At 39.5% G+C, this 12816-nt stretch overlaps 1 protein-coding gene across 1 annotated transcript in view; it reads right to left on the bottom strand.

Moving 5' to 3' along the window:
- The window catches only part of TUB (TUB bipartite transcription factor), a gene marked incomplete at both ends in the record, with an annotated part of 67726 nt that overhangs the window by 37752 nt on the left and 17158 nt on the right, over window positions 1–12816 (bottom strand). The window contains one exon of the mRNA XM_080344573.1: window positions 972–1023. Coding sequence (XP_080200699.1) covers window positions 972–1023 — 52 coding nt within the window. The remainder of the gene's footprint in view (window positions 1–971; window positions 1024–12816) is intronic.

Below are 12816 nucleotides of genomic sequence, written 5' to 3'. Positions count from 1 at the left end.
TACACAAGATGAACTTTAATTAAACACTTGAATTTTTCAGCTAGACCTGCTGAAAAACAAAACCTTTAGCATTGCATGGCACCATAGGCAGCTCTCTCTTTGAGTCCTCTTCCACAGCCTTGGAGAACTGAACTGTTAATTTTACTTATCTGTTACCTTACCATTTCCCTAGTCCTGTACAGTGATTTGTTTTCTTTTAGAAAGGAGATGGAGTAAAGCTGAAGGACAAGAGTGGATATTGGACTCTTTCAGCTCCGTAAGTTCTGTGGAACGCCTCAACACGACTTCAAAACAATCAGAATCTAGTGCGGGATTATGGCATACAGAGAAAGTATCTGAGTTGGAAAACAGGATGCTGGTAGACATGCAAGCTGATAAAACAATGGCAAAAGAAATGTACAGAAAATCATAAAATTAAACTCACAGCTTTAACTAGAGACATGACAATGTTTCATGAAAAGGGGACCACAGAAAAATCAAAGGAAAAGAAGAAACCTCAAACCCCATTAAAACTTGATGGCAAAATTCCCTGAGATTTCACGGGACAGATTCTGAATCCATTTCTTGTACAGGTCATGTAGGAAAACAGTAGCAAAACAGGCAACATAGCACATAGTGCCGCCAGTTTACGGCCACAAGGGCTAAATCCGTGGAACGAAAAGGAAAATATGTAAAAACTTCATGGTAAACCTCGGTTGGCTCGCATGTCTGCCAGAACCTCTTATCCTTTCCAGTCCATCAAAGGGGTAACAAATACATTCTAAGTCAGCTTAAAACAAGTCCAAGGCAGTGAAAATGAGAATCACTCAGACCACAGTCTTAAGGAAAATTTTAATGGAAGTCAGACTTCTTTTGCATTCCCTAATCAGAGGATGCAATTTTCCATTAATTACCATACATATTTGGCAGTGATTTCGTTACTCCGAGATCTAGACTTTAGAGAGCAAGTAGGTCCCCCACCAAAATCTTACCTGCCTGTCAAGCTTCTGCTGACGCAGGCTGCTCCCCTCATCATCCAGAACACTGCAAAGACAAAGAGTATGTCATTGGAACAAATCTGCCACTCAAAACAACACCTAACAACAATCACTGGAGCAAAATTTTGCAGGAGTTCTATATGGAACTGCACTGCATAGTTCCATATGGAACTACCATTATGTTCCATGGAAGTTTGCCCACTCTAATCTGCGAAAGTTGACTCAAGAAAATTTAAATGCAGTCCATGAAAATCTCGGCTTCTCATAAACTTCAATAAAAATACATATTCAGCCACTTTACAAAGAAATGCAAAATCCACAGTCTATATTTTGCTTTCTTTTCCACTGTCTTCTAATGCAGGATGTCAATGTATACAGCAAGGAGGTTTGATTGAAAACTTGCATATAAAGCATATAAAAAGTGAGGAGTGTAAGGAAGCTGCTTAGCAACTCAGCAATGTTTGAAATTACAGAAATTTTAAAATGTGGAAAATTACCTGTCCAGTCTTTTGCACACTGAAAACCAGAATTTGTTCCTGAACATCTGAAAAGTGACACTGATTGTCATGCCCTTCAACTTTAGAGACTGGCAAGACAAACAGTATTGTGCATTGCCATATTTTATTCTGCTAATTGTTGCTTGTTGGGAGATTAGCTTCTGCACATGAAATCACTTGCATTAATTAGATGTTAAAAACTAACGGCATTGGAATCAGAAAATTATTTTTGTGAAGTATTTTATCAAACTACTGACTACACTTCTGGAGAACAAAGGTCTCTATTGTAAGAACATTATGGTTAAACATTGAGCATAGATAATTAAATCTTTTAAACTGTAATCTACAAGGAAAATAGTTCTATACGACACAATTTGCCTCTTACAAGCAGAATTCATTTTCTCTTACAATACATTTTTATAAAAGATTAGCCCCTTTTTTTATAACCACTCTTAACAATCAAAAATTAAAAAAAGAAGAAATCTAGGACAAACTAATCTGGATTTTGACCCACATAAAACCAAATTGCATTGCAATGGAAGTTTCATTAAAAATGTGGTTTCCCATGTATTAATAGAAACTCTTTAGGAAACACTAACATCATAGTAGAGTTGGATAGGATGGCTAATACAGGCATGCAGAAGGCCACCTTTCCAATGCCAGCACTATCAAAGACCTATAATTATGCATTATTGATAGCATCAGCCTTTTACAATTTATGGTCAGGTTGTATGTTACAAAAAGCTGATGTCCCACAGAACGAAACTATGCTGTACTAGTACCTTGGGTAAGAAATGACAGTGTCTCTTGCAGAGGTAATGCATTACCTATAGTCCACAAAGAAAAAGAAAGAAAAAAACCCTCTCACTCACAAAATGTTCTGCTTTACACCAAGCATTCTTCGTTCAATAAATTACAGAAACAAGTTATAAAAGGAAGACAGATTCCTCCACAGTAAACAATACCAGTTTTGTTTCAAGAGCGCTCATTACAACTGCAATACATATTAGCTTCACTGCTAGAAACTAAACCTACCTGAATAGATACCTTTGGCCAAACAATTGAGTAAAAGATGCCTAAGTATAAAGTTTCAGGCTTAATGTCCTGAACAAATCTTCCTCATTAAAGACCATGCTTGAAAAAAGACAAAACCATGTAACGATGCTAATACAGACCATAAGAACTGCAGGGGCAGCAATGCAGGGACAGAGCCAACATCGCTCCACTCCACCAATCATTTGCAGAGCTAAGGAGAAGACTCTGATCTCTTCTCATCTTCTGCTTTATAAATCAGACTATGCTGACTTCCCCAGATATGTTAAATGAGTTATATATACACATTTCAGACATTCCCATAAAACACCAGTTCAGTAATTATCTTTATGTGAATATAATGGCTTTCAGTGTTAGTCTGGATTGGCTATAATTCTAAATTCTGCACCACAGACAAGGTGTCCGAGCACTCCAGATGACTCGAACTTCCTCTCCTTTCCCGTCACGCCGTATCCTGGCAGAACACACCGCACAGAGCAAGGGAGCAGGGAGATGTCCTCAGTTGAGTTCTAAACCTCACTTGTGGCTCCCAGCAAAGCCACCACAAGCTAAACTCAGGTTCAGGCAAACAAGCACAGATCCCTCAGGTCTCTTTATGCCCAACCTTACCAGGATAAACATGGCAGTTTAAGTAACACCGTAACAAATGCCAGTAAGAGGAAGGGTGTGATTTGCTTTGACTCAGCATTCCACGAATGCAAAGCAACTATCAGACACACCAAAGGACTGCCAAAAAAACAAACCTCCATCCAAAAAAGTGTGTCTGCTGTAATGCTAAAACACCTCTCCATGCTGCCCTTCTACTGCAAGATGTTGTTTTTGAAGCCTCTGAACACATGCGATCAAAGCTGACACCAAAAGCAGCATGCCTTGAAAACCACCTCACAAGCTTGTCTGGAACTTCCAGGAACTTCTTGCATCCACAGTTTTTGGGTGGAGGTTCTCGCTTCATATTTTATAAAGTTCTGGGTTATTTTCCACAATCCTTGTGTAAATATGCATTAACTACAAGCCTTACATTATTTAAGTCATAACATTCAACAGCTAAAACTGAACTCCAGCTTTCTTCAGTGATAACAAGGTTCAGCAGAATATAGTTATTTCAACAATTCTCACTCCCACCAGACAGACACACCACTCTTTTGAACCTTCCACAGTGTAGAAAAGGCCTTAAAAGTAATCTCATTACCACCAACTCTGTTTCTTTTAACAGTTTTTCAATGCCAGTATCAGTGAAAAGCTGCAGTTCTGCCTTAATGCCTATATAATTGTTATGCAAGTCCAAATGAAAAGAGGATCCAATTTAGCCCACATGTTCACAGAATCATAGAATTATAGGATGGTTTGAGTTGGAAGGGACCTTAAAGATCATCTAGTTCTGATCTGCCTGCCGTGGGAGCAACCATGTTGCTCAAAGCCACATCCATCCTGGCCTTGAACACTCTCAGGGATGGGGCATCCACAGCTGCTCTGCGCAGCCTATTCCAGTGTTTCACCACTCTCATGGTGAAGCATTTCTTCCTATTATCTGATCTAAATCAACCCTCTTCTGGTTTAGAGCCATTACCCCTTGTCCTATCACTACACACCCTTGTAAAAAGTCCCTCTCCAGCTTTCTTGTAGGTCCCCTTTAGGTACTGAAAGGCCACAATAAGGTCTCCTCAGAACCTTTTCTTCTCCAGGCTGAACAACTCCAACTCTCAGCCTGTCTTCACAGGAGAGGTGTTCCATCCCCTCAATTATCTTCATTGCCCTCCAGCTAGAATAGCAGAACATTCTAATTCAAGACCATGTACTTTGTTAATATTTTCTACAGGACTGATGGACTTTGGAGTTGCTGATTAGCAGCCAATATTTCACACTCCCTGATTTCCAATGGAAGAACTCTCCTGAGACTGAGTGACTCCCAAGATTTGCCATTAAGGGACATCAGGTTTTTAATAATTAACTAAATAAATAAATTGATAGACAAATGAATAAACAATAAGCTTTGTTCCTGTAGTAGTTCCATCTGGCCCCACTCCTGCTGCCTTTAAAGACACCTGCAGCAGACTCAGAGATGCAAATGTGTAACCAGCACCGACCCTTTCTCACACTTCAGTGACACCTTGCAGAAACATTTAGCAGACAATCGTGCCACAGCATCTGGCAGTCCACACACTCTGAGAGATGCTCCAGGGTCCAAGAGCTGAAATGCAGAGAATCTATCCTGTTCTTTCTTTGGAAAACACGAAAGCCGAAGCACAGCTGCTGCCCTTCCTGGTCTTTGGAAAAGAACAGAAATCAATTGTTCTTTCCTCTGCGAGACTTGTGCACATGGTGAGGACCCAGCTTATCCTGCTCTGTTTCAGAAGTGACCACGGTTTCGCTGCTCAGTGGTCCAAATAACAGGGATGGTCAGAGACTAAAGGCCCAGTACAGTGGAAAAACCACGGTTGTAACATGGCAGGACAGCTACAGCAAATAATCTCAGAGAGAGCGAGGCTGTTAGAACAATTCTGCTGATGTGTTTGATGTGATGCTAGAAAATCCCGGCAGTAGCATGAAACTCAGTCAGTCTTAACACAGAAATATAACTTTGAATTATTGAAGAGAATGCATACATATTAGCAATCTGCTGAGCATGCTGAAGCATCCTGAAGATCCAGCAAGGTTGACTTTTACTCCCATTTGATCAAATACCATATATCCACCTGGCATCTTGGCTGTGGCTTTGACCCCATTTAAAACAAAAGGCAATTTTACACTATCTATAATATCATAAACAGCACTTCAGGTTTGCAGTAATAGTCTTCTCCAAACTCAGTTAACAAATCAGAGCTTATATATATTTCCTTCAGGGAAGACCCATCAATCCGTACGTAACTTGAGCAAATGACTCATTAGAGCTTACTGGATATTGGGCTTAAGAAGTCAAGCCTATAGCTATATATCTTAAAGATTCATATTAGCAATCTGGACCAAGGCTCACAGAGACGTAAGTATTAAATCTAAATAGCATATTTTCACCTTTTAAACATGGCACTTGATGCAAATATCCACATCTCCTATTTTCTAAAGGGAAATACTTTAAATGAACCTTTTTGTCAAAGCATTACTTTCATATACTGCTGCACATCATAATGAAGACAAAAATACAAGCAAGAATTTTAGTATTCTAAGCTCTTTGTGATCTATATTCCTTAAAAATCATTAGAAAGAAACCAAAGACCAATCAGGTTTTAAGGATGAAGCTTCAGGATTACATGAAACTCCACAATAAACTTCTGAGATGAAGGCAGGAGCTTCTATAAATCAACATCTTGCTACATTTTACTGCAATTCCACAGGGACTGATTTCGATGTAAGTAAAATCGGGAAAGCCTTAATTCAAATAACAACACATTTCACAGCAAGTACTTCACTTTTACTGTTTGAACAATTTCAGTATGCCATTGCAAGAAAAAATAGCCGAGAAGAAATGTTTTCAATTAGAATGTGCAAGTTGCGTGTAGTCACTGATTATAATTATTTTTTAAGGAAAAAGTCTGACACAGTAAAGAAGCTCTATTGTTTCTGCATGAAAATGAGGCAATGTTTTTGTTCCTTCCTGCTTCATAAAGGAACATTTTCCAGGACAAAGGTCCAAAATCACATCTATCACATCTCTGCACCCAGCACTCATTGCGGTGAGAAACGTTCCTGGTCAAACAAGCAAAGACACACACTGCCACTAAGGTTTCATACATGTTTAAAAACGTCACCCTTGCACCTGTTTCTGTTGCTTCCATGTGAAATCAGGGACCTTTGTACAAGCAAAATGAATGTTCATAGTCAGGGAAAAATCCTGAAACAAACAGTTCACATTATAAAAAGATGAGGGATTAGATAAGAAAATATTACATCCATTTACAAGACCAAAACAGAGGCAATGGGAAATTAGAGGAGATATTTTCATCTCAAGTTTCTTCTGCCATATTGTCAAATGCAATTCAAAAACAAAGGATGATCAAACCAGTTAGAAGGAAAAAAACATGTACCATGGAAGACTAATCTTCAAGATCACTCAGATTCTTGCTGTGAATAAAGCTGGTATGTTGCTATGTTAAGAGAAGGGGGTTATGGGATCTTTTAGAACAAGGCTGACTCAAAAGGACAAGAATGGGTGTAATATGCCATTTGAACATTACGAAGTCTAAAAACATACAAAATAAAATTCCTGCAAAGGGATAGCACTCGGCTTATTGGATACCATCTGTCATATTCACCAAATTACACTTCTGTATAATCTCTATACTTCCATAAAGTCTCTGTAGTACCATAAAACCCAACTGCTCTGGATAGTGTTTCTGTTAAGCCTTTATGAACAAGCTTTCCAGCAGAACAGATGAAATGCTGCTGTGAAAGTAGTGTACTGTGAAACAGGGTCAGGGACCTGCGGGCTGAATTCACGCTCTGGAGGGAATGGCCCACAGTTAGGTTCTTCAAATAAGATAATTTTGACCAATTCCTAACCAGTGAAGCCAGTAATCTCTACAAAGTCCCAACACCTGCAAGTCCCCACATAAAATAAGGTCGGGTCCCCCATGTATGCTATATGCTGAGTTCACCAGAAGCCTCTTGGGTGAAGATTATTGTATCACACACACCCTAATCAAAGACCTTTAAATGAAAAAAATCACTCCAAAAGACTGTGAGGGCTCCTCTCATGCTGGGAATCATCAAGGTTTTCTCACCCCAAAGCAGTTGCTTCATCATCTGATTTAGAGTAAAAACTGCAGCTACTATCTTTATAGTAAAATGAGTAACCTCTTTCCTGGGCCATCTAAGCCAGGAAAAGTCTGGCCATCTTCTTCATTGAGGAGCAGCCCAAGGACATTCAATCTTAGTTTGCTCTTCTACTGCCAAGTGCAGCAACAGCAGAAGATCTTGGATTTTTCACATGCCATATTCGTACGGTAGAGAGGACAACAGCTGACCACTACTGGTTACCAGTTACCAGCGCACTGACCAGTACGGCACAGACACCGCAGCTGCTGCAGAAACGAAGACTGCATTTCTCCATGTGAAACTTCAGAGGAATAAAGTTGTTTCACTGTGACTCTCACACAGTAAATAAAAGCATGTTGGTCCAAGAATACAGCATTGTTTCCTGCCTGTGCAGCTCTTCTGAAGACTCTTAAAAGGACTAAAAGAGATAAAGCAAAAGGACATGGATAAAAAGGCAGGACTATGAACACAGATATTTGTATCAGAATTATCAGCACCAAGTCAGCCAAAGAAACAAGAAGATGCCAAGGATCATATGCTGTGCCAGTGAGCCAAATGGCACTAAAGGTAATGTCTACAGGGCAGATGGCTGAGAGCAGAGACTGAATTTTTAGTCACACAAATAATTACAGAACCAAATGCTTTGTTTTCTTTCCAAATCCTGTCTGGTAAAGTAGCGTAAAAATCTTCCTGAATTTCTGGTCCTACTTGTTTCAGGGAAGTTTATCTAAATGTCCATTGTACATTGAGATCTATGGCACTCATTATACCCATCTAACAGTTCTGGTTTGGGGATTTAAAAAGAACAAAACCAACTTTCTGTACTCTATTTTTTTTCCAGTAAGTCAATGCAGAAAACACATTTGTTAATATTTTTCTCTTCCATCCCTCCTCAGTCATATGATAAGTATTTGCACCCAGGCAAGAGATAACATCTTTATCAACAACCTGGAGGAGATAACTGAGTGCACCCTTGTCACATTTGCAGAGATGACACCAAGTTGAGGGGACCAGTCAATATCCTTAGGGGTGGAACTGCCATCCAGAGGGACACTGGAGAAAATGGGTCAACAGGAGGATACGGAATTTAACAAGTACAAATGCAAAGCCCTGCGCCCCACACTAATACAGGCTGGGGACCACTGGGCAAAACAGGACCTGGGTTCTTGGTGGATAGTGAGCTGGACATGATCCAGCAGCATGTCCTGGCAGCAAAGGCAGCCAACAGCATCCTGCGCTTCATTGACAGAAGCATGGCCATCAGATCAAGGGAAGTGATTAACAAACATCCTTCCTTCCTCTGCACTTGTGAGACCCCATATAGAAAACCACATTCAGTTTTGAGCCCCCTGGTACAAGAAAATGTTGATCATGTTGAACAAGCCCAAAAGAGAGTAACTAAGCAGGTCTGGGAGCTGGAGCGTTTGTACTGAGGAGAAGTTGAAGGAGCTGGTCTTGTTCAGCCTGGAAAAAGGATGACTTTGGAGAGACCTAATCACAAACTTTGGCCAAATCCTCAGCATGACCACACAATTGTAATTTTCTTCTGTTTTAATTAGCATAGTTCATCAAAATAGATCCCCCATTGTTATGACTTCAGAGGCATGTGAAACCAAAAGAAATTGTAGAAATCCAGTGTAAATGTTTCACTCAGAATGAGTTTTTTTCAAAAAATAAATCAACAGAGTCAGGTAAAAATGCATTGAAAGATGGGCGTATTACAGGATATATATAACCAAGCACTGGCCAAGGGCAAACAGCCCAACAAACTCTCAGTGCTGAAGGGAACAACAGGAGCTCTACTGATACTGTAGATATGCTTTGTATTAATGAGATCCAGCTTTGAGTTCAATCAGAAAACTGCTATTCACCTTCCAAGAACAAAACCAAAGTCACTGGGAAAAAGAAACTACAGTTCAGGATCTGAACTGTGTAGGCTTTCAATGAGGATGGTAAGAAGCCAGGAAAAGATCTAATAAGAGGAAAAGCAAAACTATCCCCTAAAGCACATTGCATGTTTTAAATAATCTGAACTATGGGGCTGCTGCTATCGCCTTGGAAAGATCAGTTGAACTATTATAATATTGATACAGATTTGTTCTCTGCAATTACACAGGGGTGAATAAGATAGAACACAGCAGTAAATTGCAGGTAATGAAAATAACACCTAAGGGAAGAGTGGGCTATTTCTTGCCCTTCCTCAACACAAACTCTGAGTGCAATGTTAGAAAGAAAATCTATGTCCTGGAAGAGGTGAATTTACTAAATATGAATGATGAAGCACAAACATACACTAGTCTTTGGATATTATGTGAGCTACGCCAAAATTATATTTAAAGTAGATAGATGAGCAGTGCCTGAACAGGAGCAAATTGGAAAAACAAACAAACAAACAAACAAACAAACAACAAACTTGACCTGGAGATACACTACCTGCAATGCAGATGGATCCAGATGAGAAATGACATGACTTTTAGGAAGCGCATTTATTGAAAACACATCGCTGCCAGCCATAGCAAAGATCCAGGCAAACTGACAGATTTCTCTCTCAGTACCAAACTTCAACCAATCTCAGTCATTAAAAAAGTAAAATACATGCACAAACGAAACCAACCCACTAATGTACGAAGCACCAGACCACAACAAATAACAAAAATTAAGGAGAAGTATTGTCTAGATAAGGAGACGGCTCTTACATATACTGAAGAACAGTAGTTCTCTGCCTGGACCTCCAAGGACCAGGACAACTCTTCCACTCCAGTACTGCTGCCCTGGTAAAGATGTCACCTAGGGCAGACCTCTGTGACTCTGATATGGAAAAGACCATGAAACCACTGCAATCAAGAGAAAACCTGAGTAAGATGACTGCTGTCTTCTTTCCCTCCCTCTCTTAAACCTGTTCTATGAAACATGGCTTTCTCCAGCTGGCAGCATACTGGACCTACATTACATCAAACAGTATAACCTTCCAAGACATCTGTAAAATGGGATTAACAAGTCTTAATACCTCTTGGAAATAACTTTGTGATGTAAGAAGGAATCATTACAGTACAGTAACTAACCTAAAAATAATGCTGGCCTTTAAAATACTAGTATTATCGTGAAGTGTTTAGCAAACAAAAGACTGATCCCAAGGAGAAGGTCAATGTTGCAGGTGTTCATAGGGGCTTCTCCTGCAGTAGGCGTGTGAACACAGCACACATATGTACACCAAATACACTGCTGCTCTAAGAGGTATCTGAGGTCATACACTAGTGCAGCAACTTATCAAAAGATCCGACAGCCTACCAATGTGTCTCGGACGGGATAGGAAAGAGATACAGTTGTATTTATTAGATTTTTAAAGGAACAGTAAATTTAAGCTATTGATTTATAGAAAATGTGAAGGTCAAAGCTGCTTTAACCATCAAAACTGAAGAAAAATACAGTAAGATTTACAACTCTGATAGGAGACGTGAGTGAACAGCCAAGCTCCTTTTTCCATTTTACAGGCGGTTTTATGGTTTCTATAGAATACAGTTTCTAAGGGAAGACATGTCACTTCGTGATAAATACTAACCTTGAAACAAAATATTTTGTCACTTTCCCCCCCACACATACTATCTTTATAATCCAATCTAGTATTCATTTGCTGGAACTGAAGAAAGCAGATTTTTCATTTTGGTTTGAGTTCATTCTCTGGAATTACCTTCTATATAAGTAGCAAATTCTGACAACGCTGGACAACCTTTTCAGTGGAAAAATGAGTTTGTGAGATCCTGATGCCTGAGTATATGATATAGATTTCATGACCGGTAAGATGTTGATGGCTGGAAAAAGTAACAAACATCATTTGCCTAGACTGGTACACAATAATGAAAACTAAGTCATTACTCCTAACAGAACTCTATTCAGATGAGGCATTTAGTCCATACAGTCTGACCCGCATACTTGGGCCCTGAACAACGCTAATTGAGTCTAATGAAAGTGTTCCCACTCATTTCACATGGCATAAAAATATACATATGTATGAACCCTTGCAGGTCAGGACTTTTAACAATAAACTCCTGGAGACAGAGAATTGTTTTCACAATGTGCATATACAGTGCCCGCACAAAAGAGACTCTTTTTCTGAGGAAGTCTTCCAAGTACTAACACAATCTTAGAAAAGCACAGCAACAACAAAGTTGGGATGAGGACTTTTTTCCTTTTTTAAGAGACAGAGATGTTCACTCCTTTCTAAAACATAGTAATGTCTACAGCACTCAAAGATAATTTTAAAAGAACCTACACATTTAATCTTTCTAATTTATCAGATCCCTCTGAAAATATGATCTTGTGAGTAAGCAACCTGAAGAGAATTGTTCTCCCTCAACCTGCTGGTCACGCTTCTTCTTGTTGTGCAGCCCAGGATGGGGTTGGTTTTCTGGGCTGTGAACACCCATTCCTGGCTCATGTCCAGTTTTTCATCCACCAGTACCCCCAAGTTCTTCTCTGCAGGGCTGCTCTCAATCACTTCATGCCCCAGCCTGTATTGATACTGGGGGATGCCCTGGCCCAGGTGCAGGACCTTGCACTTGCCCTTGTTGAACCTCACAAGGTTCACGTGGGCCCACTTCTCAAGTATGTCCAGGTCCCTCCGAATGGCATCCCGTCCCTCAGGCATGTCAACTACACCACTCAGCTTGGTGTCATCCACAAACTTGCTGAAGGTCACTTGATTCCCCTGTCTATGTTGTTGATGAAGATACTAAACAGCCCTGCTCACAGTATGGACTCCTGAGGGACACCACTTGTCACTGATCTCCATCTGGACACTGAGCCACTGACCACTACCCTCTGGATGTGACCATCCAGCCAGTTCCTCATCCACAAAACAGTCCACCTATCAAATCCATATCTCTCTTATCAGCTTTCTTTTTTTTTTCCTTTTTGCTGCCTTAAGTGATTTTCTCCACATCTGTGTGTATTTACCAGCCAAGGAGGCTGAACTACGACACTCAAATTTCTGCCTGTGTCAGTTTCCAGCATTCTCTAGTAAAAATAATAGTAGAAATTTAAAAAAAAAAAGGAAGGAAAAGCATAACTAGGAATAATACTATACAGTATACTGACCATACTTTATTTAATCCCAAATATGCTGTCAGGCATTATTGTGTTTCAAACTGGCAAAATGATAGTCCTTTTAACAGTAAAATGCATTCACTACATTTATAAGTACTTGGAAGTGTCACATCAAGTAACAGTGTCAACATAGCCATGCAACATAACTCTTTTTGTGGCATGCTAAGATATTTACATTGTGTAAATGTAAATTTACATTGTGTAAATTTTAATTATCTGTGATTTTCATAAATATTAACTGTGCTCACCAATTTGAATGTATATACCTAGTCTAGCATATTAGCTTTAAGTATTTCAACTAAATTAGTCAAATTTAAAACAGATCAAATATTTGTTATCAGAATATTTTTATTTCTATCTCTATTATGAATCATCAGAGTCCCAACTATACTTCTTGACTACTCTGTGACTATTTCTTTTATGTCTGACAATCATGA

Source organism: Nesoenas mayeri, assembly GCF_963082525.1.
Source record: "Nesoenas mayeri genome assembly, chromosome: 5".
In the NCBI taxonomy this organism is placed as follows: domain Eukaryota; kingdom Metazoa; phylum Chordata; class Aves; order Columbiformes; family Columbidae; genus Nesoenas; species Nesoenas mayeri.
The sequence above is the reverse complement of the archived record's forward strand: the minus strand, read 5'-3'. Positions and strand labels throughout refer to the sequence as shown.